We start from the raw sequence: 27496 nt of genomic DNA on the forward strand, positions 1-27496 counted from the left end.
ACCAAAGCAAAGAATTCATTTAATCTCTCCGCTATGACTTTCTCTTCCCTGATCGCCCTTTTTACTCCTTGGTCATCTAGTGGTCCAACCGATTCTTTTGCCGGCTTCCTGCTTTTAATATACCTAAAAAAAAATTTCTATGTGTTTTTTGCCTCCAGTGCAATCTTTTTTTTCAAAGTCCCTCTTTGCTTTCCTTATCAGCGCTTTGCATTTGAGTTGACATTCCTTATGCTCAAGATGGCATTTTTGGTGGCCATTGCCTCGGCCAGATGTGTGTCGGAGTTACAGGCTCTTTCCTGTAGGTCGCCATTTTTGGAATTTTCTAAGGAGCGTGTGTTGTTGTGTCCGGTTCCTTCTTTCCTTCCTAAGGGTGGTCTCCCATTTTCATGTCTCTCAGTCTGTGGTTTTGCCAGTTTTAGGTTTTTCCTCAAGTTTGGAAGAACAGTGCAGGCTGCGGTCTCTTGATGTCAGGAGGGTACTGAGGCAGTATCTGAAAGTTTCGGAAGATTTCAGGCGTTCAGACCGTCTGTTTCTCCTTATCGGGGGATCCCTTAAGGGTCTGGCGGCTTCTAAACCAACTCTATCTAGATGGTTGAAGGAAACGATAGAATCCGCTTACCTTCTTTCAGGCAAACAAGTTCGCAAAGGGATCAAGGCTCATTCTTGGGCGGAACGTTTTTTGGTTCCTCCTTTGGACATTTGTAAAGCGGCAACGTGATTTTCTTTGCATTCCTTCTCGAAGCATTACAGATTGGACGTGCAGTGCCATCAGGAAGTGGTTTTCGTGGCAAGGGTTCTCACGGCAGGATTGCAGGGGTCCCTCCCTTAGGTTTACTGTTTTGTTACTTCCCACCAGTCAGTTCCTGGACCGGTCCGGAGGGACGCTAAGGAAGGAGAAATTAGATCTTACCTGCTAATTTGCTTTCCTTTCGTCCCTCCGGACTGGTCCAGATCCCACCCAGGTCTATGTAGATAGTATTAAAGAGTATGTTCTGGTTTGAGTACGGTTTGGTTTTATGTTCGGAGCTGTTTTGTGGTTTGCGATTCTGTAAAACTTGAACAAGAAATAAACTAATACTTGGGGTGATTGTATCTGAGGATCTGAAGGCGACTAAACAGTGTGACAAGGCGGTGGCCGTAGCTAGAAGGTTGCTAGGCTGTATAGAGAGAGGTGTGAGTAGCAGAAGAAAGGAGGTGTTGATGCCCCTGTATAAGTCATTGGTGAGGCCCTGCCTGGAGTATTGCGTTCAGTTTTGGAGGCCGTATCTTGTGAAGAATGTAAAAAGAATTGAAGCGGTGCAAAGAAAAGCTACAAAAATGGTATGGTATTTGCGTTACAAGACGTATGAGGAGAGAGACGTATACCCTGGAGGAAAGGAGAAACGGGTGATATGATACAGACGTTCAAATATTTGAAAGGTATCAATCCGCAAACGAACCTTTTCCGTAGATGGGAAGGCGGTAGAACTAGAGGACATGAAATGAGGTTGAAGAGGGGCAGACTCAAGAAAAATGTCAAAGTATTTTTTCACGGAGAGAGTAGTGGATACTTGGAATGTCCTCCCGCGGGAGGTGGTGGAGATGAAAACGGTAACGGAATTCAAGAATGCGTGGGATAAACATAAAGAAATCCTGTCAGAAGGAATGGATCCTCAGAAGCTTAGCGGAGATTGGGTGGCAGCACTGGTGGTTGGGAGGAGGGGCTAGTGCTGTGCACATATGAGTTTATCTTGTTGGGCAGACTAGATGGACCGTACAGGTCTTTCTGTGCTGTCATCTACTATGTTACTATCCAGCTTATTTTCGAAAGAGATCACCGGCCATCTTCCGACATAAATCGGGAGATGGCCGGCGATCTCCTGAACCCGGCCAAATTAGTATAATCAAAAGCTAATTTTGGCCGGCGCCAACTGCTTTCCATCGCGGAGACGGCAAAACTTCAAGGCAGGGTACAGAAGGCGGGATGGGGACGGGGCTACGAGATAGCCGGCTTTGCCCGATAATGGAAACAAGATGGCCGGCTTGAACGAGCATTTCGCCGGCTGCACTTGGTCCATTTATTTTTAGGACCAAGTGGCAAAAAAGTGCCCTAATTGACCAGATGACCTTCCCTTACCCCCCCCCCCCAGTGGTCACCAACCCCCTCCCACCCAAAAAAAAAATTGTTGCCAGCCTCTATGCCAGCCTGAAATGTCATACCCAGCTCCCTGACAGCAGTATGCAGATCCCTGGAGCACTTTTAGTGAGTGCAGTGCACTTCAGGCAGGTGGACCCAGGCCCATCCCCCCCTACCTGTTACACTTGTGGTGGTATATGTTGAGCCCTCCAACCCCCCCCCCCCCCAAAACCCACTGTACCTACATGTAGGTGCCCCCCTTCACCCCTTAGGGCTATGGTAGTGGTGTAGAGTTGTGGGGAGGGGAATTTGGGGGGCTCAGCACATAAGGAAAGGGAGGTATGCACCTGGGAGCTATTTTTGAAGTCCACTGCAGTGCCCCCTAGGGTGCCCGGTTGGTGTCCTGGCATGTGAGGGGGGCCAGTGCACTACAAACGCTGGCTCCTCCCTTGGGACACATCCAGCCAGTTGAGTTTTCAGGATACCCACAGTGGAGGTAGTGCATGCCAATTTATCTAATGCATATTCATTGCAGATATCCTGAAAACTTGACTTGGCTGCTTGTGTCCTGAGGACTGGGTTGAGAACCGCTGCCTTAGAATATTAGACCACTTGTTCCCCTCCTCCCCTTTCCATTCTACCAGTATTGTAGTTGGAGTCCTAAAGCTTTTTTCCTGTATGGATATACTCTCTATCCCTGTAATTGTTTTTTTCTGCTTTAAATCCGTCTCTCCAGAATTGCCTCTGTGCACTAGGAATTCATCTGTTCCTTACTGAAATAATCCCTCTTCATCATTTTTGTTACTGATAATGTCTGGAGGTGACTCCACATACCATCTTGTCTAGCAGTTAACTTCCTAACCATACCATTTTTTTTTGTTCTTCAGGGAAGAATATGGGAAACTCTTTGATTTCGTGAATGCAAAGAAACTCAACATAAAGAACAGAGGACTTAAGGAGGTAATTGGAGGCTTGAGGAGGAGTTAATTCTGTGCCTATAGGGGGAAACACTCATGAGAAATCAGTCAGTGCTGTGGAGGGTAATTTTAAGCCATTTTTGTGTGTACAAAATTGGCTTTTATAAAATATCTAAAGGACACAACATGGTATGTACTGTGGTTGTAGGCATGTACAGAGGTGGAATTCACAAGTACATGCATTCCTTATGAAGTATGCTAATCTGTGCACATACTTGCACAGTCCAGGCAGGTGTAAGTGTTTGCAAATATAAGGTAGGCAAGTTTCTAATGCTTACACTAGTATTTTATAAAGAGACATGCCCCCGGATTCTAGGTAGCGTGACTGAAATTGCGTGCACAAATCTAGTTGTATTCTGGATTTGCGCAACCATAATTGATAATGGCGCTTAACAAGAAATTATCAACACTAGTATTTCCCAAATTTATTATATGTAAATGTATATTTTGAAAATTGATAAATAAAATAATTAAAAAAAAGAAATTATCAACACTAATTGGCATTAATTAGAATTTACGTGCACAACTCGCTAAGCATATTTTGCAAAACGTTGCATGTAAATTCTAATGTGTACTGCTGAAAAGGGGCATGGTTATGGGTGTGGAATGAGTGGGTTATAGGCCTTCCGAAAAACCACACAGGGTTATAGAATATACCTGCTCTGTGTCTAACTTAGGCACCAGTATTTACATCACGTTTTGCTCGATGTTAATGGACGTGCCTAGAGTTAGGTGCCGTCATGACTGCTAGGCATATTCTATAAACCTCCTAGGCGTGTTCTATGAACCGTGCTTAGATCTAGGCTTGATTTATAGAATATGCCTAGGCAGAAATTTTTTTGGCGCTGATTTTTCAGGTGCCATATATAGAACCTAGTCCATAGTACTTGCCCTCTTAAACCAGCCCTCCAGTTATAGAATTATCATCCAAGTGTCAAAATTATGAACTTTTAAAAGGCATTAGAAGTTAATTTTGAATATCAAAAGCTGTTTTGTAATAAGAGCACTAAGTAACTCTGTCCAGAAACATTTGTGACTGCATATTGTATCTTCTGTTCATATTTGCCAGGAAAATACTTTATAGTCTTTCAGAATTTGCTGTATCACTTATCCCTGAAAGGATTATTTCTTGGTCCTTTTCAGACCTATAATTTGTTTTGAAAAATGGATTATCCTCCAAACTTGGGGCAATGATAGTCTGTTAACTACTCTCAGAACTTGTCTATTGCATTCAGAAGCAAGCAGAGTTTCTTTCTTCCTGTCCCATCTGTCTGTCTTTTGCCCTCTTGGAGAGTGTTAGATAAGTCATAATCTCATATTTTGTTTTTTTGTTCCTTTACATCTCACCTCTGACCATATAGAAGAAAGAGGTGTGTGCTGTCTAGCTGCCTCCCTGTTCAGGTTTTCTTGCACGGGGGTTGTGAAAGGAGTGATGATCTGCATGATAGAAAGGGGCAGGGGAGGGAATGGAGTAACCACCCTGAACTATATTGCAGTGAAGGGATTGGATGCAGAGTGTAATGGGCACCCTTTGAAAGTTGGCGCTAATGGTTGTTGTAAACATCTGCTGCCTTTTGACATTCCCAACATCTGTGGCATTTTCTCGGCATCTCATGTAACTCTTGCCTCTCCTTAACATTCCTAACACCTATGGCATGTTTGCCTCCTCCCATTTAAAGGTCCCTGCTTCCATCACACTTTTAACACCTGCTTTCCTAGAAGTTCCACCTTCCACTACAAATTCTCAGCACAAGAGCTAGTGGCTATAGAGCAGTTGCATAGAAACCTGAAGGACTTTGTGTTACATGGTGACTTCACCAGTGAACTCTGAAGCTTCTGATAACTTTGCACTGATTTCCAGCAGCAGCAGCTGTGATATTGTGGGGATAATGTTGCATGTTCTTGTGATGAGAGTCTCCTGCCAGCTTCAGCTATAATATTAATTGGGGGTAACATTGCATGCTCTTGTGTTGAGGGTCTTCTGCCCTCTGCTGGTCCTGGGGTGTTGTGAAAAACATTTTGTTCCCATGTCTGTGCTCACAAGATCCCAGGTGCTATGGGTTACTGTATAGCTGAAGTGCGGTTGTGTTTGAGCAATAAGGACCGAGTACAGCAGGTAGGGAGAGAGTTCCTGTGGGTTATGGGGTTCTTTTCAGGTTATTGGCTCAGTCCAGGGGATTTGTAGGAAGCTGTCAAGTTGGAGCTGAGACTAGGAAGAATGGAGGAAGGTCTAAAGCAGCTGTAGAGATGTTGAGGCTGAGCCAACAGAATGGGGGTGTTCCAGGCAGCAGTGGAGTTATCAGAGCAGAGTCTAGGGAATAGAAGCTTCAGGAAGCTGTGTGGTTGGACTTCAGACTGGGATAGGCGATTTCAAGGAGACGTAGGATTGGCATGGTTGTACTAAGACAATGCTGGGAGTTCTCTTATAATTTTCTTTTCGTTCAGGGTATGAAGCAGAGCTATGATGAGTATGCAGACTCCGATGAGGACCAACATGATGCATATCTGGAGCGCATGAAAGAAGAAGGAAAGATTCGTGAGAATGCTAATGACAGCAGTGATGACGATGGCGATGAAACAGGTAACAATTTTTCTCAGTCCTGGGGTACCATCTGCCTAAGTCTGTGTGGTATAAACAGACTCTAGGCTCTCTGTTTACTTCTTTGCTGCTCTTTGCTTCCATTGATATTGTTGTATTCAGTTTTACTCTTTCTTTATCTCCACAGATGAGTCATTTAATCCTGGTGAGGAGGAAGATGAGATTGCTGAGGAGTAAGTGGCTGTGAAAGGAAAGGGTGACAGGTTCAAGAACCTGTAGCTGTGGGGGGAGGGGGGGGGGCTCTACAGGTTTCTAGCCTGCAGATTGTGGACTCCTGACCCCCACCACTGCTAATAAGAGAAAGTCAGTGGGAGTCAGAATCCCAAAGCAAATGGGATGGGTTTCACAGGTCAAGGAGCCCATGATTAAAGGGGGAAGTTGAACAGGTAGGGTTAATAAGGCAGCAGTTGACCGTTCTGTTTCACAGATGGCAAATGCTTCTCTGTTACCTGTTAGTCCTATTCCCTTTCTCTCTCTCTATTCTGACCATCAGATGTCATTTAACCTTTTGTGCTCAGCTCTTTGTCTGCCACATTACATCTAGGTAAATTGTGCTGTATGTGGAGGAGTAGCTTAGTGGGACATCAGCGTTCAAGGCTTGTTTCTTCCACTGACGCTGTCTGTGATCTTAGGCAAGTTATTTCACCCTCCATTGCTTCGGGTACAACTGGTTTGTGAAACCTCTTGGGCAGGGAAATGACTCATGAACCTGAATGTAACTTCCCTTGATCTTGGATTTGCTAAAGGCGAGTAATAAATCTAAACTGCAATACAATATGTAAGAGTGCATTTCATGTATTGGTTCTTGACGTATGCCATGAAGCACTGGTGGGACAGTTGTGGGCATTAGGGGTCTGGGGTAGGCCTTCCTTGCTGTAACATCTTGATTTAGCATGCTAAAAAGCCCACAGTTTCTTTTTCTATACTGACTGTTTGCTGCTTATTCTAAGATTTGACAGTGAAGTGTCTCCAAGCTCATCCAGTAACGAGGGAGACAGCGACAACCAAGAAGCGAAGAAAAAACCAGCAAAGAAAGCCAAAATTGTGAAGGAGAAGAAACCACGCAAGAAAGCATCAGAAGTTAGTGATATTAAGGGAGCATGGGGACTCCTTTATCTCTGCCAACTCCTCAAGGGTCCAAGTTACCACCAATTTCCTTAAATCATCATTATCTTTAATTATCAACAATAAATCTTCTTGTGTACTTACATATATTTTCTCTTGCTTAAAAATGGGGAAAAAGGACCTTGGTATCCATTTGGAATGCAGATTTATCTCTCCGATCCTCATGAATCCCAAAAAAGCTATTGAATATTTTCAGTGCAAGCAAATAAAAAGTTGTGCAGATGTCAAAAGAACAAAGACTTCTCCGAGGACAAGCAGGTTTATAATTCTCACAAGTAGGTGACGCCGACCCGCGTTGCCCGGTCCGGAACTTAACAGAAATTAACGAGAGCTTTATGGAGCATGAGCGCCTTCCCGTCTGCTGCGAGAACACGGTCTCCTCAGTTCTTTTTCTTCCATGGTGAGGCGAAGGCGTTTTTTTTTTTTTTTTTTAACCATCTCTTCACATAGCTCGGTCCTAGAGAGCTTTTTTTGTGTCTTTTGGCTACTTTTCGTTTATTTTTTTGTCCTTTCTTGTGTTCCTATTGTGGAACCCCCATCCTTTTATTTTTCCTATAAGTTTTAGTGATTTTGCTTGGTTTTAAGTTTCTTTTTATTTTCCGTTGTCATCAGGCTGCTTTTAGGTCTTGACTTCGGCCGGGACATTTCCCTTTCGTTTTTCCTGTTCCTTGCCCCTTTTTCAGGCACCATTGCTTCATTTAATTTAGCTGAGAAAGTTTTTTCCTTCCATGTCCATGAAGTTTCCCAGTGGCTTCAAATGCTGTACCCAGTGTAATCGGATAATCTGTGGGAAAAACACCCATTCTTGATGTCTATAGTGTCTTGGGCCTGACCATAGGCACACTAACTGTTCTCTGTCTTCGCGTGAAGAAGAGGACCCAGGTTTCCAGAGAGGCTCATCCAGAGAGGATTTTTGGAACCAAGTCCGGTTCCATGACATCGGCATAGAGGTGATCAGCATCAACGTTGAGCATCGCATCAGGCGTGTCAGTAAGCATAGCTGCTGTAAGACCCTTACTATTACTACTACTACTATTTAGCATTTCTATAGCGCTACAAGGCGTACGCAGCTCTGCACAAACATAGAAGAAAGACAGTCCCTGCTCAAAGAGCTTACAATCTAATAGACAAAAATAAAGTAATCAAATCAATTAATGTGTACAGGAAGGAGGAGAGGAAGGTAGGTGGAGGCGAGTGGTTACAAGTGGTTACGAGTCAAAAGCAATGTTAAAGAGGTGGGCTTTCAGTCTAGATTTAACCCTTAGACACTGGAAGCAGTGAGTCTCCACCTGCCTCGAGGCCTTCGGTGCAGGAGCATCGTCATTTGTTGTCCTCGACACATGGTGCTAGGAGCTCCGGGGCGTCGAAGGATTCGACACCCGGGAGGACTGCTGCCCCGCCATACAGGAGGAGCCGATGTGTCGGTCTCCCAGCAGCCAAGACACCGCTCCTGTATTGACCCTGGTAGTTCTGCAACCTGTGCCTGAGCCGGTACCCCAGCTTTTCCCGGTGTTGGCCCTCGATGAGCGCATCTGGGCCTTGATCCTTGAGCTGCTGAATGCCCTCATGCAACAGTGTGCATTGGCATCGGGGGTACTTGCTCCTACTCTGTCTCCCGTTGCAGCCCCACTTGGCCCTCAGCCTGCGGTGTGGCCTTCGACACTGATGCTGCATGTGACCCCGGTGTCGACTGCCACCTTGACATCAGTGGAGGAAGCTTCGCTGTAGTCGAGGCGGGATCTGACTTCTCAACGCCACACTCGAAGACATGGCTCTTCCACGTTGAGGCAGGTTTTTTTGTTGTTGTTACATTTGTACCCCATGCTTTCCCACTCATGGCAGGCTCTCGACACCCCCACTGGGAGATATTGTCTGACGCCGAAGAGGAGCATTCATGGGATTCAGAGGAGGATCAAAGGTACTTTTCCTCTGACGAGTCCTACAGAACCTCTGAACCATCCCCTCCCCCTGAAAGGAGAAAGTCTCTGGAGAGCCTTTTATTTCCATCTTTTGTTAAGGAAATGTATGATGCCGTTCCATTTCCTTTGGAAGTGGAGGATGAGGCCAAGATGCTCGAGGTCCTGGACTACACATCTCCTAAGGAGGCTGTGACTGCCCCTCTCCACAAGGTACTCGGGGAAGCCCTCATCAGGAACTGGGAGGTCCCCTCTGTCGGTCCCTGTCATGCCTAAGAAGATTGACACCCAGTATCGGATCCACAGTGCGCCTGGTTTTGATAGGACTCGGTTGCCTCTCGATTCCATGGTGGTGGAATCCATTCTCAAAAGGGCCAGGCGTTTCAGGAGCTATGCCTCTGCGCCCCCAGGTAAAGATGCTAGAACCCTGGATTCTTTCCGAAGGAAGATGTACCAGTGTTCATATTTTCAGTTCTAGAAATTTGTCGGGCAGCGACGTGGGCGTCTCATCTCTTGTTTGTTAAACATTATTGCCTGGATGTTGCGGCTCGAGAGGATGCGCGTTTTGGAGCGGCGGTTCTCTCTCGAGGAGCTGCAGCTTCCCACCCGATTTAGGGAGTTCTTGGGTACATCCCACCAGTTTCTGGATTCATCTGCTGAGGCTAAGGAAGGTAAAATTAGGGCTTACCTGGTAATGTTCTTTCCTCTAGTCGCAGCAGATGAATCCAGGATCCCTCCCTGCTTGCAGTCTGATTCAAATTTAAGAAGAGTCTTCAGACACTGTCTGTAGAAATTTAAGAGACACTTTCATGGTCTTTTCCATTAGTTACTCTATTTTGAGTATGGTTCACTCCAGTTGAGCGAGTTTCTTTTATTGTGAGTTAAGTGATGTTTCTATTTTTCTCTGCTTTGGATTTATTTCTATACTAAAGGTAGAGGGACCTGTGTTCAGGAGGTCAATGCCCACTTTTAGTGTTCTCTATCTCCACCTGCGGGTAGATGGACATAACCCACCAGTTCCTGGATTCATCTGCTGCGACTAAAGGAAAGAAAATTATCAGGTAAGCCCTAATTTTACCATTTCTTTCTATGCTGCCATATTAAATACCCCAGAGGAAGCCAGTGAAAATGGTGAAACAGGCCCCGTTTGGTTGTTAATGACTAAAAGTGAGTCTTTGTTCTTTTGACATCTGCATAGCTTTTTATCTGCTTGCATTGAAAATATTTGATAGCTTTTTGGGGATTTTTGAGGACCAATGAAAGATAAAGGAACCTATAGTTAAAGCAGATGAAAAATTTGAATATCTGCATTCCAACATGGTTACCGAGGTCCTTTTCCTTGTTTTTAAGCAAGAGAAAATATATGTAAAAATACAAGATTTATTGTTGAAAAAGACTAATTTCAGCTGTCCTGCCTTACAGGGTAAGAAAGGAAAGGACCCGAATGCTCCCAAACGACCCATGTCTGCTTACATGTTGTGGCTTAATGCCAGCCGGGAGAAGATCAAAGGAGATAATCCTGGCATCAGCATCACTGATCTGTCCAAGAAAGCTGGGGAGATCTGGAAGGGCATGAGCAAGGAGAAAAAAGAGGTAAACTGATGTCCATCCAACCTCCTTGCAAACATATGTGTCTTATGGAATTTTAAGTACATCAGAACAGTAAAAATAAAAATGGTGAATTAATCAGTTCCTAGACACGTGCTTAGGGAGATAATGGGGAATGTGGCAAAGGCTTATTTTATAGTGCTACTAGATGACAGTGCTGTATAATGGTAATAAATAGGTTTCAAAAGTCCCTGTCTTAAAGAACTTGCAGCCTAGTAGGGACCTTAGGTAATGGGAGAAAAGGGCTGTTTTAATTAATTAATTTATTTATTTATTTATTTATTTGTTGCATTTGTATCCCACATTTTCCCACCTATTTGCAGGCTCAATGTGGCTTACATTGTTCCGTAATGGCGATCACCATTTCCGGAATGAGAAATACAAAGTGGTATTGCATTAAAGTTCATGAGTGACAGAATAGATTAAGCAATCAAGTATAGATAATTCATTTTCATAATAAGAAATAAAGTGGTATTGCGTTAAAGTTCATATGTGACAGAGTAATTTAGGCAGTCAAGTATAGAGAGTTCAGTTTTGTCCAATTATGGTATGGGTTTTGTTGTCTGGTATTTAGGATGGATCATTGTGGTATGCCTTTTTGAACAGGTTGGTTTTTAGTAGTTGTCGGAAATTAGTATACGAGAGAGGTGGGAGGATAGTGGCTGAAGAGAAAAGGGCTCTGTTAGAAGGGTTAAAGCATTCAGGAAATCATCTAGCCAAGGAGAGAGGAGCAACAGAGTACCAATTAGATCAAGTGGCTAAAGCAGCCTTTCTCCCTAGTGCACTCTTTCCCTGCCCTCATCCCAACCCCACATACAAGAGCATCCTGTTGAAATTTCGCTGCCTTTCAGTAGCAAATATCCGACTTCCTAGTCTACCTGTTTGTATATGAGCTTTTTGTAGAGAAGAGCTTGGTAGGACTAGAAAAGCTGAGCCAATTTAATTAGCCCAGACAAAAATAAGTAGAACCAAAAGGTGGACTTCTTTTTCAAAGGGTTTGTTTTTTTTTCTTTTTTTGCTTGTTTGGATTATTTATAGTTTCTGTGTTCTTTCTTTCTTTCCTAGCTTTTCTCATTTTCCTTTTTCCTCGATCTCGATATGTATCTCTGATCTACTAGGCACTCTTAATTTCTCCCTTTCCCCAGCCTACTGTTTGTCCAGTGCATCACTATCTTTTACCCCTCAGTCTTCTTTGCTTCTCTATTTTCCTGAGTCTTTTCCTTCCTCTCTTTATCTTTCTTTTAACCTGTTTCTGGATTATTTCTTGCCCTTCTATTTGCCTGTGTTTCTACTTTTTCTTATTTTTGTTCCTCCATTTATTCACTTGCTCCATATTCCTCTGTTACTCATGCCACCATTTCTCTTTTTTGTTTTCTGGTCTCCTCTTTTCCTTCTGTCTTTCACCTCTAACTTTTGCAGCAGCATGGATCTGTAGCTGCAGCTGATGAAACACTTGATTCAGGGAAGGGGGCAATTGTTCATCAAGAGACAGAACATTGGTCTTGCAGCTCTAGTTCCATGCTGCCATGCAAGTGGGAGGGAAGAGCACTTGGGGCAGGGGAGACTATGTTAAACCAAGTCAGGATTACTACTCCCTGCTTATCTGTAGAGATGACATCCAGATGTTTGGGCTCAAGGCTCATGCATCGGAGGATGGAAGATGGAGTGCAGGACTAAAGTGTAACTAGGGCTGAAAGCACAAATTTGAAACTTTTGAGCAGTAAACACTTGTCCTGTAGCACCCTGTGCCATGACTCAGATTCTGGGTTTGGCTTAGTTGTCGGGGCCAGTTGAACATGCTACAGAGAGAGAGCGCTCAGGGCCATGAAAATGAGAAGGCTGCTGCTATCTTAGAGAGCTGTGTGTGTGTTTTGGAGGAGCCCTTAGGCCAGCAGGGATTCCATGGGGAGCGAAAAGTGGCAGAGGGTAATGAGAGAAGGGGGAAAACACAGTTTTGTGTCCGTTGTATTTTAGGGATTTCCCAAACTTTCTGGGAAGTCTCACAGGACATCTCAGAGGTCCAGAAGGGGGTAGGGATGGTAGTTACCCCTCAGTGTATGCTAAGCGTTGAGGTGGGGTGGATGGCGGGTGGAACACCACTGAAAATAATAAATTCTGTTTTGTAGAGTAAAAAGCTGAACAGGGTTAGCAGGAATCCTATGGTTACTGCGAAGATCCCCTCCAGGTCTGTGGGGATGAACCCAGGTCCTGAGGGGTTTCCGCGGAAGTGTAGATGAGCCCCCCCCCCCCAAACCTCGGGGAGTCCTCCTCGAATGTACCTCAATGCACCTTAGTGGTCTAGTGGCCTCTTTGGGGCAGGAAAGATCTCTATCCACCCTTTTTACAGCCCCCTCTCACCCACCCACGACTCCATCCATCTCCTCTCCCATACCATCTCAGCAGCCATTTTAAAGAAGCAGCGGTAGTGAGTGGATGAGCGGCAGCAGACAGGAAAGGGGGGGGGGGGGGGTTTGTCCTGAAGAGGCTACTAGACTACCAGGGTGCATTGAGATACATTCAGAGTGGGCACCCTGACTGTGCTGGAGGGGAGGTAGATTGAGGGAGGGGGCTGTAAAAAGGATGGAGGGAGGGAGGGGAGCTGGAAAAAAGATTGGTAAGGGGGACGTACATGGAGAGGGGAAGGGAAAAGGAGGAAATAGAGCATATGGAATAGGAGGAGAACATGCTGCTCATGGATGAGAGGGAAAGGAAAAGGGGGACATGCTTCTCATGGATGTTTGCTTTTTTGAAAATGTACATCTTTTAAAATTTTGTATTTAGCAGACTATGGAAGAAAATGCATTTGTTACTTTTACCAGTATTTTCACCCTTGGGGGATGGGGGGTCAAGGTGACTATGCGGCGGGGTGCAATGTGGTGCGACAGAGGGTGGGGATGGAGGGGAGAACTTGCGGTGGGGACGGGTTAGGTTTCTGTTTCCATGCAACTCTCTCTAGAAAGAATCCCAGCTGTTTGAGGAGTTAGCTCAGTCTTAGCACTGGGAATTGCAGGGAGATACAACAGCGAAGGACATCCAGGATTATTTCCTGGCTGAAATTCATGTAAAAATTAGGGCTGCACGTTAATCGCGATTAACACGCTGATTAACATGTTAATCATCAATTACGATTAGAAAATTTAATCATGATTAATTGCCCTCTCTCCTGCCCGCCCACCTGCCTTTATGCATGCATAGTCAGTGTGAAACATCGCAGCCATTTTTTCTGAGACGCAGTGATAAATATGCTAGCCTCTTCCCTGAAGAAGTATTAACAAAACCTGGCCATGTCGGCAGAGGTTTGAGCTGGATGAAAAATCGCTGCTGCTAAACTCTTTATAGTAATCTAAGCTAAGTAATATTTTTCAATGTCTATTTAATTTGATTGCATAGTCAGTCTGGCATCTCTTTCTCCTGGACTGCTGGCGGCTCTTCCCCTCCATGTCCCGTCCTCTTAACTTTTTTTCCCCCCTTTCCAGTAAACAGCGATAGTGGTATTGAAATGCTGCCTCAGCCTGCACTGGGCCTTTCCCTCTGACCTGTCCTGCCCCCTTCTTACACAGCTTCCTGTTTTCAGAAGGGGGCGGGACAGGTCAGAAGGAAAGGATCGAGGCAGTGTATCAATACCACTGCCACTGATTTTTATTTTATTTTAGTTACATTTGTACCCCACGCTTTCCTACTCATGGCAGGCTCAATGCGGCTTACAGGTACTTATTTGTACCTGGGGCAATGGAGGGTTAAGTGCCTGAAGTGGGAATCGAACTCAGTTCCCCAGGACCAGAGTCCACCACCCTAACCACTAGGCCACTCCTGATCACTGGGGGAAAAAAAAGGTAAATGGTGAGCGGGAAGAGCCACTGGCAGTCCGGGAGGGGAGGGAGAGATGCCAGATAGAGTGGGTGGACAGGGGAGGCGAGGCACGGAACGTTAGAGAGAGAGAGAATAGGTGAAGGCACATGGGGAGGCACATGAGACAGAGAATGGGAGGGCAGGGGTGCACATGAAACAGAGAGAAAATTGATCTTTCTCAAATGGAGGATGGGAGTGGAGTCTTTGTTGGTTGCTCAGAAATAAGCTGGAGAGATGAGAAACTGCCCATAGTAAAGTTGTGGTAGGATGAATGGTGGAAGTTCTGCAATTGGAGAGAATGGATGTACAGTAGATAGAGTGTAAGATTAAGGTTTTTGTAGTGGTATGAAGCAAGTTTTTCTTTTATGGGTGGGGCAGTGAAGGCAGGTAGATATTCTAGGGTTTTTGCATGTATTGGAGTATTTGGAGGGGGGATAGGAAGGAAAAGTCAGGGGAAGGGGGTATGGTTAGGAATAGGCATAGGTAGAGAGAATGATTTGGGGTGGGTGGGGGGGGGGTAATTAGGGTTAAGGAATTAAAGAATAAAGAAAAGAAAAATGTGCAACTTGAGACTGACAGTATTAAAAACTTTGGTGTACGAGTATGTTATTTGATATTTAAGCTTGTTATGATTGGCATAATTGGCTGCCAGGTCCAAATTCCTTGGGATCTTGTGATTTTATTTGCGTAATTAATTAATTTATTATTAGGATTTATTTACCGCCTTTTTGAAGGAATTCATTCAAGGCGGTGTACAGTAAGAATAGATCAAACATGAGCAGTAGGCAATTAGAGCAGTAAAAATATTCGAACAACACTACAAAGTATCTTGTAACAATTGCACAGTCTTTATTCAGTAAAAAGTTCCCAGGTTTTCAATCATCTGTGCCCGACATGGCCATGTTTCAACAAAGAAATTGACTGTGTTGGGGCAGAACAACTAAAAAAAAAAAAAAAAAAACTTTCAAAAATTCAGACATTAGCATATCAACTAACAAAACTTAATATAATCAGGAGGGAACTCTCAAGTAAAAACTATACAAATATTTAATGCCTAAGACATAAAAATGCTACTGTATCAATACATAAGAACAGAATAAGTAAATAGAGCTTAAAAATACATCAACATGTAAATAAGTTTAAAAGAACCACTAATATAAATTAAAAACCAACTGAAGAAAGTTGGGGGAGGGGAAAATAGAGGTTTAACCAGCTGATATGAAACAGCAAACATCACCTTGTCTGATCCAGCAAACAAAACGACACAAGCAGTGTCTGACAAGAAGTAAAATAACCACCATGGTTTAAAACACAAATGCTGAAAAAAAAATCTCATAAATAGGATGTAATAGGATGTACAATCTCATAAAAAAGGTTTACTCTCATTCTCATATATCTGGAAGCGTTTAGTTAGAGGTAAAGTAAACTTGCTATGACACCTTAGCTTTTAAGCTTAAGGATGTCACACAATTATAATTACTGTAAAAAATAATATATATATATATATATAAAACAATACAGTACCTTAAAACAATTAAAAGAAAATATACCGATAAAGAACAATGTAAACCCTGTCAAAACAGGTTCCCAGACAGCGCTTGTGGCTTAAAAAAGGTCCGTGGTGAATTAAAAAAAAAAAAAAAAAACTACTGGCAACGGAATTGCAACGCTAAAATAACCAGATCCAAAGTACTTAAAAAGCAACTTCAGATGTTCTAGAATCCATGAAAAACACAATCACTAGAAGAAACCATCTTAAAACCAACCCCCCACCCCCACCCCAGCTTGCTTTCTTTTTACCTCCCTCCCTCCCTCTCCTGTGGCATTCAGAAAGCTCCCCACTACTCTTAAGCAGATAGCTTCCTGATCTACTTGGAACAGCTACCCGTGCCTGTAGCAGCTACATCTGCTAGCATCGGGCCATGCAGTAATGTGTGATGGGCCATGGGACCATCGTTTGTGTCTGTTAACTGGGCATGGAGGAGGAGCAGCATGCATGTACATGCAGCACAAGTCCCCTGTATTGAAGTTGACTTTTTGTTTGTCTTCTATGCAATATTGGCTTTTTTCCCTCATTGGATGCTGGGCAAGATCCCCCTTTCATGATACCAGTTCTTCACTGGCTTTATTCATCAGGCTTCTTCCAATGATATACAGGTTGGGGCAGATCTGATGATAAGGGCTCTTTTGTTGTGTGAGCTTCATGGAGGCTGCCAGAAAAATTGTGCTTGGCAGACCAGATATGGGGCTCCCTCCTGTGCAATGCTGTAAATAAGATAGGAGAACTTTGTAAATTAGTATAATGATACCATAATGTGTTCTTATTTTTCAGGAGTGGGAGAAGAAGGCTGATGAGGCAAAGAGGAATTACGAGAGAGCATTGAAAGAATATAATGAGAGTGGAGGTTCTGAGTCCTCAAAGTGAGTGTCAGCCTTGTGGGAAATTCCTCCCATCACTTCTAGTTTGTATCATTCTACCCCTCCTACATCACCCATCACTTATCTCCCTTCATATTATTTCCAGTTTCTTATGGTCTCTCATCACCTGCAGCCTGTATCATCTGTCTAACTTCCTTATGTTGTCTCTAACCCCAGACAGTATTCTTCCTCCGTACTGAAGAAACGCTATTCTTCCAACAATGAGAAGTTTAACACTCCACATATGCCTTTTTTTCTGTCTCTGAGCAGGGAGAAGGTGAAAAAGATGATCAAAAAAGAGAAGAAATCTGACAAGAAACCTGAGAAAAAGTCTGAGAAGAAAAGCTCCTCTAAATCCATAGCAAAATCACCAGTGAAAACTATAAATGAGAGCGAGAGCTTCAAGAGCAAAGAATTTGTGTCCAGTGATGAGAGCTCCTCTGAGAGCAAGGGGAAAAAGAGTGAGGTACAAGAAACTAACTTCCTCCATCTCTCCCTCTATCTCTCCAAGCTTTTCAGGATATCCACAGTGAATATGCATGAACGATTTGCGTACACATCCTCTTGTAGGACTGAGACAGATTACACTAGGAACAGTGCAATAGGGAACAAGAACACGTAGAATAATTATGATTTAGCATTCTGGAATGTATAACAACTGAACTTGCTTTCCTGTAGGGATTCAAATTCAAAGCCCAAATATACTAACACTGATACAGCTCCCAAAGATATTATAGCTTGTTTATTTACATAGCTGCAGGCACCATAATTAAAGGCAAAAATAATGACAATGATGTTCTTATCAAAAGTTAGTTCATAGGGCTGTTCATTTAACGCGTTTTAACATGATTAACTCATTTAAATTAGTAACTCGCCTTAATAATTTTAACACGTTAATCGAGTCATGCTGCTATCTCCTACCACTGCCCCCTCCCTCCTGCAGCTTGTTGTCTCCTATCTGACACCGCCGTACACCGGCATCCTTTTCTCTTCTGGCATCTCATCCCAAACCCCCCACTGTCATACACCAGCAGCCTTTTCTCTCTTGGCATCTTATCCCCCCGCCTCCGCCCTCCGAACTTGCCTTGTACACACGGCAGCATTAAGCACACGCTGATCCACTCCTCTCTAACTGGAGCCCTCCCTCTCTAGTGTCCAACTCCTCCGATGAAACTTCCTGTTTCCTGCTGCAGGCGTTGGATGCTACAGAGGGAGGGCTCCGGTTACAGAGGAGTGGAGGTGCATGTGCTTAATGCCATTGTGAGTACAAGGCAAGTTCGTAGGGCCGTGGTGAGTGGGGAATGAAATGCCAGAGAACAAGGGGTGGCAGTAAAGAAAATGCTGCCAGTGTACGATGGCAGGGAGGGGGGGTGAGATGCCAGAGAGGTGGGAGAGAAAATGTTGTCGGTACTGGGGGGGACCGGGGGGGGGGGGGGACGGAGGAGAGAACGCGGGGCGGCTGGATAGAAAAAGCTGTAGGAGCGCCCGGAGAGGAGGGGAAATGAAGATTGTGCTAGTGGAGAGGAGAGCGTGGGAAGGCATGAGATGAGATGCTGCCTATAGAGAGGAAGAGAAGAGAGATGATGCCCACGGAGGGGAAGGGAAAAAAGACTGAATGCGAGAGGACATGGTGCCCGAGGATGAAGGGGAAGGGAAGGGATAAGAAAGAAGACAAATATAAGGAGGAAGAAAATGGCAGAAAGTTGAATTTGAAGGATGTTAAAGGGGAAGAAGTGAAGAAGAGAGGATTAGAGAAAATAAATAGGAGAGAGGAGGCCCTGAAAATAAAGTTCATAGCACAGACAGAGGAACAGAACCAGAGATGGAATAAGACAATTAGAAAAAATAAAATCACCTGACAGCAAAGATAAGAGAAATGATTTTATTTTCAGTTTAGTAACTGAAGTACAGTATGTCAGTTTTGAGAATGTACATCTGCAGTCTATATTTTGCACTATACAGGTGAAAATGCGAGGGGGCACTTTGTGATTACTTGCACAATTTAAACTTTTGGTTGCGATCAATCATGTGAGAAGCGTTTTGATGGATGTTCGGCCTTAGTTCATAGCAAATGCCGCATTAAATCCTAAGGTAGGCCACTAGTATGGCCTCTTACCTTAACCCTTTAGCAATAACATGGCAGTTATACAACATAGTAACATAGTAGATGACAGCAGAAAAAGACCTGCATGGTCTATCCAGTCTGCCCAACAAGATAAACTCATATGTGTATACCTTACCTTGATTTGTACCTGCCTTTTTCAGGGCACAGACCGTACAAGTCTGCCCAGCAGTATTTCCCGCCTCCCATCACCGGCTCTGGCACGGACCGTATAAGTCTGCCCTCCACTATCCTCGCCTCCCAACCACCAACCTCTCTTCCCCCACCTGCTCCGCCACCCAATTTCGGCTAAGCTTCTGAGGATCCATTCCTACTGCACAGGATTCCTTTATGCATATCCCACGCATGTTTGAATTCCGTTACCGTTTTCATCTCCACCACCTCCCGCGGGAGGGCATTCCAAGCATCCACCACCCTCTCCATGAAAAAATACTTCCTGACATCTTTCCTGAGTCTGTCCCCCTTCAATCTCATTTCATGTCCTCTCGTTCTACCGCCTTCCCATCTCCGGAAAAGATTTTTTTGCGGATTAATACCTTTCAAGTATTTGAACGTCTGTATCATATCACCCCTGTTCCTCCTTTCCTCCAGGGTATACATGTTCAGGTCAGCAAGTCTTTGTTCATACATCTTGGAACGCAAATCCCATACCATTCTCGTAGCTTTTCTTTGCACTGCTTCCATTTTTTTAACATCCTTTGCAAGGTACGGCCTCCAAAACTGAACACAATACTCCAGGTGGGGCCTCACCAACGACTTGTACAGGGGCATCAACACTCCTTTCTTCTGCTGATCACACCTCTCTTTATACAGCCTAGCAACCTTCTCGCTACGGCCACCGCCTTGTCACACTGTTTCATCGCCTTCAGATCCTCGGATACTATCACCCCAAGATCCCTCTCCCCCTCAGTACCTATCAGACTCTCACCGCCTAACACATAAGTCTCTCGTGGGTTTCTACTCCCTAAATGCATCACTTTGCATTTCTTCGCATTGAATTTTAATTGCCAAACCTTAGACCATTCTTCTAGCTTCCTCAGATCCCTTTTCATGCTTTCCACTCCCTCCCGGGTGTCCACTCTGTTGCAAATCTTAGTATCATCCGCAAATAGGCAAACTTTACCTTCTAACCCTTCGGCAATGTCACTCACAAATATATTGAACAGAATTGGCCCCAGCACCGATCCCTGAGGCACTCCACTACTCACCTTTCCCTCCTCCGAGCGAACTCCATTTACCACCACCCTTTGTCGTCTGTCCGTCAACCAGTTCCTAATCCAGTTCACCACTTCGGGACCTATCTTCAGCCCATCTAGTTTATTTAAGAGCCTCCTGTGAGGAACCGTGTCAAAAGCTTTGCTAAAATCTAAGTAGATTACATCTATAGCACGTCGATGATTCAATTCTCCAGTTACCCAATCAAAGAATTCAATGAGATTCGTTTGGCACGATTTCCCTCTGGTAAAACCATGTTGTCTCGGATCTTGCAGCTTGTTGGCTTCTAGGAAATTCACTATCCTTTCCTTCAGCATGGCTTCCATTACTTTTCCAATAACTGAAGTGAGGCTTACCGGCCTGTAGTTTCCAGCTTCTTCCCTATCACCACTTTTGTGAAGAGGTACCACCGCCGCCGTTCTCCAGTCCCTCGGAACCTCTTCCGTCTCCAAGGATTTATTAAACAAATCTTTAAGAGGATCCGCCAGGACCTCTCTGAGCTCCCTCAATATTCTGGGGTGGATCCCGTCCGGTCCCATGGCTTTGTCCACCTTTAGCTTTCCAAGTTGTTGATACACACTCTCTTCCATGAACGGTGCTATATCCATTCCATTCTCAGGTGTACTTTTGCCAGTCCATCGCGGTCCTTCTCCTGGATTTTCTTCAGTGAAAACAGAACAAAAGTATCTATTTAGCAAATTGGCTTTTTCTTCATCATTATCTACATAGCGGTTCGCTGTATCTTTTAGTCTCACCGTAACCGTAGATGGCACCAAATGACCAGTAGGTGGCAGAAGATTCCCAGATGACTTTGAGGAGATGCTCGTCTTGTTTTGATAGTGCACACCAGAGAGAAGAATTTTTCTCTTACCACAGCTTTTTGAGAGTTGAGTAGTTGCACATCTTAAGAAGACTTAGTCGTCTTCCTGAAATTACTGCAGCCACCACAAACAGGGACTCCTGAGGCAGGCCTGAGCGGCCGAAACACGATTCGTGTCGAGTCCAGATTGTTTTAATAAACTTTTGCTGCAAACTTTTTTGAGTCCAGTAGAAGTTTGTTTCGGGCATCATCTTGTCTCCTTCACTGTGACTTTGTACTTTGGTTCCTCAGTGCGGAGGTTAGATTTCTTCTGTGTTTTTCGCATTTTTGAGGGCTATCAGTTCCAACATTAAGCAGAATTAATCCAGTTTGCACAGTAACCCAGTCTCAGATATAATTGCCATGTAGTGCTACATAATGTTAATGTGGGGCCTTTTGCTCCTGTGCTCCTTGATATGCAGATTGATCTCATGAATATTGTGGATATCCTGAAAATCTGACTGAATGTGAGTGCAGCCTGTACTGCAGAGGAAAAGTTTGGCTAACCTCTGTGATAGTTTCCCAACTGTGAATCTAAGCGGTTTCTGCGTAGTATAAGAGTGGAAGGAATGTTTTGCATGTATGTTTATAAGGTGGGATTCATGCTCTCCTTAAGTAAAATGACTTATTGTTGCCTCCTTTCTTTGCACAGGGCTCAGATGAAGAGGAGGAAATTGCCAGTACTCCTCCCAGCTCTATGAACTCTGCATCTGACTCTGGCTCTGAAGAATGACACCCAACCTTCCACCATTCTTTTACCTCTATCACCAACTGCTGCTCTTTTTGTATTTTGTGCTTTGTAAATGTCCTGAATAGTTTAATAAAGAACCAGCTGCCTTTGGAAAATGTGTGCTATTTGTATGTTCCCCTCTTTTCCCTGCTATCAGGATTGAAGAGGGCAGAGCAGCATCCTATCTCTATGTGTCTGATCCCCTTAAATATGTGGTCTACTTCCCTGCCTCAAAAAGCCCCTCATTCCTGAGGAAATGAGAATAGTGTGACTGTAGGAGTGCCAGGCAGAATTGCAGCTGTGATGTGCCTTGGGCATTGTCCTGTTGGGATCTGGATCCAGGCAAACAGGATAAGTGGTCTCACTTGATGAGTCCTGCCACTGGTGTATAAAGGATGAATGGTTACTGTTCCTAGAATGCTGGGTTGCACATTCTTTTTTTTTTTTTCTGTTTCCTTATCATCTTACCAGACCGGTCCAGATGTTTGGGTTATGCTCTCCTGCCCACAGGTGGAGCCTAAGAAGTAATTTGTGATGTCATACCTTAAGAACCCTGTACAACTGTTGGCTGATAAGTTTTGTTCAGTCTCCAATGGGTGATAAGACAGCTTCCCTCTCCAGCCTGGAGTAATCTGGTAGGACTGTTGCAAACTTTCTGAATTTTCAGCAGTTTTCAAAGTTCTCGGTAAGTTAAAGCATTGGTGGAGCAGCTGTGGAGGGGTAGTTTTTGACAGTATGGGCAGTTTGCAGGGTAGTAGAAGGTGCGGACTTAACAACTGATCCCAGAGAACTCCAAACGCTGAGGAGGCAGTCCTAAACACCACTCTTAGAGCTATGGCTATCCTCAGCAGTACTGAAGACACTCTTACCATAGAGCAGGCTGCCTCAACCCAGTTCTCGGGGCACACCAAGTTCCATTGGGTTTTCTGGATACCCACAATATTTATTTATTCATTCCATACTTTCTATACAGCTTTAACTGGCAAGCAGGGCAAAGTGGTTAACAATTCTAAAAAATTAGAAGAAACAGACTCCAGGATGTCCTGCCAGTCGAGAAGAGTGGGTCCATTGCAAAACCTGTGCACATTCTGAGGCGGGCACAAGTGTCTTCCTTGAAGGTAGTGTAAGCTTAGCAGCGGCCAAGACTTTAGTGGGATCCAGAGTAAATTGGGCTTCCTCTGGTTCTTCAGTTGGTTCAAAGGATCTGGACAATGCATCAGCTCAAAGATTTTTTTCTGCAAGGCGAAATGTCAAGTGAAAGTTAAATTGCACAAAAAAATAACAACCACCTTGCTTGTCGGGGGTTCAGATGTTTGCCCCTTGAAGATAGAGGAGGTTTTTATGGTCAGTGATAACCATGGATGAGTGGAGGGCGCTTTCCAGTTCATGTATCCACTCTTCTAGGGCTAGTTTCAATGCCAGGAGTTCATGGTTTCCAGTAGTATAGTTTTGTTCTGTGTGAGAAATGTTTTGGCGTAGAAGAAGCAAGGGCATAACAATCTTTTGGGGGAGGCTTGGGAAAGGACCGCCCCAGCCCCCATGGAAGGATAAAGGGCTGAGTCGGTTCAGCTCATTGAAGAACAGGAGTTGATCTCTTTTAATCGGAAACCCTTGCAGGCGTTTGGGGGCTAGGTCTTGATGTTAGTTTCTTTTTTGGTGAGGGTGGTGAGAGGGGCTGCCAGGACTGCTAATAAACTGTAGTAATTGGTAAAACCCAGGAAGCGCTGTAAATGTCATAGCCCAGAAGGTTGATGCCAGTCTCTGATAGCCCAGAGTTTCTTGGGATCCATTTTTAAACCTGTGGCCGATATATATCCCAGGAAAGGAATAGTGTCCTGATGAAAGGCACATTTCTCTCGCTTTACATATAGTTGATTTTCAGCCTATGGAAGATGGTTCTGACTTTTTCGGAATGGTCGTCCTGGGAGGAAGAGTAGATGAGAATATCGTCCAAGTAAACAGTGACTGAGGAGTATAATAGATCCTAAAAGATATTGTTAAATGGTTGGAAGACCACAGGAGCATTAGGCCAAAAGGTATTACAAGGTATTGAACTGCTATGGATTTACAACCTGTCTCACTAACACAGACTAATCAGTAATTACTGTGGATTCTTTTGGATTTGTATTAGATAAATGAAACCTTTATTAGAGGAGCTAAAATCTACAATGATTAAGATATATACAATGGTTAGCACATGTACAATGATTAGCTCTATACACACAATGATTAGGTAAACAATCATTACATCACTGGTCTCTACATCTAAGCAATGCCAAGAGTTCATAGACCAGGAAAAGAAGCAATACATACACTATACATACAATCATCACTGGTCCTTACATCATCCAGGGTCTTATCAGCTGGGGGGGCCTGTTACAGTGAAAGCCAGGAGCTTTTTAGACCAGGAACAGATCCTCTGCGCAGTACATATGTTACAGATGAGCTCCCACTCTGCTATAACAAGTCCCCTTTTTTTATTAGGCTCTGAGCTCATGTTCAGAGCTAGGGAAAGTTACAGAATGCTTCTAAGGAAAATTACAGAATGCTTCTCTGTTTAGGTAAACAAGCCATACTGTAGGAACATGGTCACATGCTTTCCCAAGTCCAGGTGGCCAAACTGGGTCTGGAAAACAAGTGCCATCCTCCCCTTCACATACCAAATTAATTAGAGCTGTGTCTTCTGCATTCCAACTTATTTTCACACAATCAAAGTTAAACAGAATTACTTCTAATCAACAATACAGACCCCGAGTGCACTGGTCGGTCAAGACAGAGATGAAAAACAGTCTTTAAAAGTCACTTCCATTATAGGTATTCAAAGTGTCCATCGTGGGTGTTGAAGGCGGTCTTTCACTCATTCCCTTTTTTTTTTTTTAATACAGATCAAATTATAGGCTCCTTGGAGGTCCAGTTAGGTAAAGATAGAGGCTCCTTGGAGCCTATCAAACAGTTCAGGAATGAGCGGTAATGGGTAATGTTTTTTTGATTGTGATATCATTGAGACTCCCTGTAGTCAATACAAGGTCATAGACCTCTGTCCTTTTTACTAACAAAGAAAAAGCCAGCCCCGGTTGGCAAGGTGGAGGGTCGAATAAACCCTTTACGAAGGTTCACTATGTTCTTGCTCATGGTGAGAGGGTATAGACTCAACCCTGAGGCAGCATCTTCTCAGGTACTAAATCAACGGCACAGTTGCAAGGTCTGTGAAGTGGCAATTCCTTCGATTTTTTTTCTTGCTGAAGACATCAGCGAAGTCATGGTACATCTGGGGAAGTCCGGGATTAGATAGATCCAGTATGTCTGAAGTGATAGCTACGAGCAGACAGATCTGTATCAGGCTGGAATGGAAGCATTGTGGGCTGCAGGTGAGTATATCTTTGGTACCCCAATCTGCGGGGTGACGATGTAGCCAAGGAATGCCCAGAACCACTGGATGAATAGATCTGGGGCGCACATAGAGTTGCAACGTCTACTGGTGTAACACTCCCACTTGTAAAGAGAGAGGAACCGAGACTAGTCTACTACTACTAATCATGTCTGTAGCGCTACTAGATGTACGCAGTGCTGTACACATATGCAGGTACTTTTTTTCTGTTCCTAGAGGGCTCACAATCGGCGTTTTTGTTCCTGGGGCAATGGAGGGTTAAGTGACTTGCCCAAGATCACAAGGAGCTGCAGTGGGAATTGAGCCCAGGTTGCTAGGATCAAAGCCCGCTGCACTAATTATTAGGCTGCTTGTCCTGCCCAGGCAGTAAGTCTCAATGTATAGTGAGACATGTGGTTTCGTCATAGGTTGGACTAGTATATGGTATTGAAGTACTAGTCTTTCATTGATTAAATTTCCTGCAGTGCCAGAACTTCCATCTTAGCGTTCTGCCACCAGAACTCCACCAGGAAGGTGCACAGGGGGGAATGGAAGAAGGCCTAATGTCATACCCCCTGTCGACATCAGGCCTGGTCATTTCCTGGTTTCTGGAGACATTTTGTTGATGAAGTGTTCATGTTCTCTACAGTACAAACAGATTGTTGTATCTTCGATGGTTCTTTTCTCTCAGGAGCTCCTGCAGGACTTAGGACCAGAGGGGCTGGATGAGATGCCCATTCCTGTGCTTATTCTTGAAAACGGATATTAATCCGAATGCAGAGGGCGATGAGTTCGTCGAGGGAACTAGGAAGTTCATGACTTGCGAGCTTATCTTTGATTTTCTCAGCTACACCTTGCCAAAACATAGCCACCAGAGCCTCCTGGTTCCAGCATAATTCCAAAACCAGGGTCCGAAAGCAGACAGCATAGGCCCCCAACGAAAGAGACCCTTGCTGTACCTGAAGAAGTTTGCTGGCTGCTGAGGATGGTGAAGCTGGCTTGTCAAAGACTAGTTGAAAGCACTTCAAGAAGGCAGAAAGATCTGAGGCAACAGGGTCTTGTTCTCACAATGGGGGAGGCTCGTGCCATGGCTTGTCCTGAGAGCAAGGATATAATATAGGTGACCTTGATCTTATTCGATGGGAAGTGGGTCAGTTGTAGCTCAAAATGCATAAGACACTGATTAAGAAACCCTCAGCAAGCCTAGGGAGACCTGTCAAAGCGTGGAGGGTCAGGTACTTAAAGTTCCCAGGTGACAGTTCCAGAGGCTGCTGGTGCCGGAATTTGCCTGGGTATGGATCGTAATGCAGATAATTGGGAACACGTTGTGTAATACCCCAGAAAGATGCTGCAGGGCCTGGTTGAGAATCGGGAGGGAAAGCTTGTCCGATGAACTCATGGCTTTCGGCTATCTGCCTCGTTTACTTGGATGACGAAATGTGCGCTCTTGTGCAACCCCAGCAAGGGAATGGCGGTCGTACAGCCCAAAGCTACACCTATACCAGTCATGATCCCCCGAGAGTTGAGCCCTAGGGTTCAGGTGACCAGCAGGACTTGAAGAGGTGGAAATAAAAAATAAAAAAAAACCATCAGAAGGTGAGTACTGCCCCCACGGGCAACAGAGGCCAGGTTCGAGCCAGGTGGGTGCTGGCATAAGAAGGCGAGGTCAGGTCTGCTTTTAAAGCAGGCAGCAATCAGGCAGGGTCCAGTCTGGGTCTTGGCTGGTGGCAATCAGACAGGGTCCAGTCTGGGTCTTGGCAGGCAGTCAACAGAAAGAACAAACATAGAAACACAAGCACAGAGGCAGAGATGTTTAGCTGAAGCACTGAGAGAAGGAAGAGGCCGGTAGAAATAGGCATGCATGTCTGTGTCGGCGCTTCGCCTGCCCCTGGGCATTGTCCACCTCCTGGAGGCAGCTCTGGCACTGCATGGCCGCCGGACTCCAGTGCGGCTGGTTCCTGCTCCCAGAAGCTGCCCTGATAACCGGGAGTGACACATGGTGTGAGTCGCTGTGCCACGGTAAGTTGTGACTGAGACAGGACAGTAATGAAGAGGAAGAGAAGGCTTTTTCAAAATGAGATGCACAGAAGCTTTTTTCCAGGTAATCGGAACAAATCCCAGTGATAGTACCTCTCCACTCTCATCTCTCTACATTCCTCCCCAGGAACTCCGTTCACTGGGTAAATCTTTCTTATCTGCACCCTTCTCCTGCACTGCTAACTCCAGACTCCGTTCCTTTTATCTTGCTGCACCTGTAGGGGTATTTCCCTGTGATCTAGCCTAAGCTGGTCTTGGCCTATACAAGCCTATGACATCTTGGTATAATAAGATGGCTGCTGCAACATCTCTGTGTCAGCAAGATCCAGCATCAGCTTGTGGAAAATCACTGACAGGCTTGCTGAAGTCAAGGACATTCGCCCCTCAGCTGCCTTTTCTCCAGGCTAAAGAGCCGTAGCCGCTTTAGTCTTTCTTCATAGGGAAGTTGTCCCATCCTCTTTATCATTGTCGTAGCCCTTCTCTGCACCTTTTCTAATTCCACTATATCTTTTTTGAGATGCGGCGACCAGAATTGAACACAATATTCGAGGTGCGGTC

General features: G+C 44.6%; 1 protein-coding gene across 5 annotated transcripts in view; it reads left to right on the forward strand.

The window, feature by feature from the left end:
- The window catches only part of SSRP1 (structure specific recognition protein 1), a 55698-nt gene extending 34044 nt beyond the window's left edge, over window positions 1-21654 (forward strand). For 2 of the 5 annotated variants that reach the window (XM_030187500.1, XM_030187534.1), the window contains 9 exons: window positions 3004-3076; window positions 4455-4463; window positions 5539-5674; window positions 5820-5865; window positions 6643-6772; window positions 10156-10326; window positions 16523-16611; window positions 16876-17074; window positions 21457-21654. In XM_030187500.1, coding sequence (XP_030043360.1) covers window positions 3004-3076; window positions 4455-4463; window positions 5539-5674; window positions 5820-5865; window positions 6643-6772; window positions 10156-10326; window positions 16523-16611; window positions 16876-17074; window positions 21457-21537 — 934 coding nt within the window. In that variant the 3' untranslated portion in view covers window positions 21538-21654. The remainder of the gene's footprint in view (window positions 1-3003; window positions 3077-4454; window positions 4464-5538; window positions 5675-5819; window positions 5866-6642; window positions 6773-10155; window positions 10327-16522; window positions 16612-16875; window positions 17075-21456) is intronic. The other 3 variants (XM_030187509.1, XM_030187517.1, XM_030187526.1) reach the window with 3 other exon arrangements.
- The last annotated feature ends 5842 nt before the right edge of the window (window positions 21655-27496 follow it).

Source organism: Microcaecilia unicolor, chromosome 1, assembly GCF_901765095.1.
Source record: "Microcaecilia unicolor chromosome 1, aMicUni1.1, whole genome shotgun sequence".
NCBI lineage: Eukaryota > Metazoa > Chordata > Amphibia > Gymnophiona > Siphonopidae > Microcaecilia > Microcaecilia unicolor.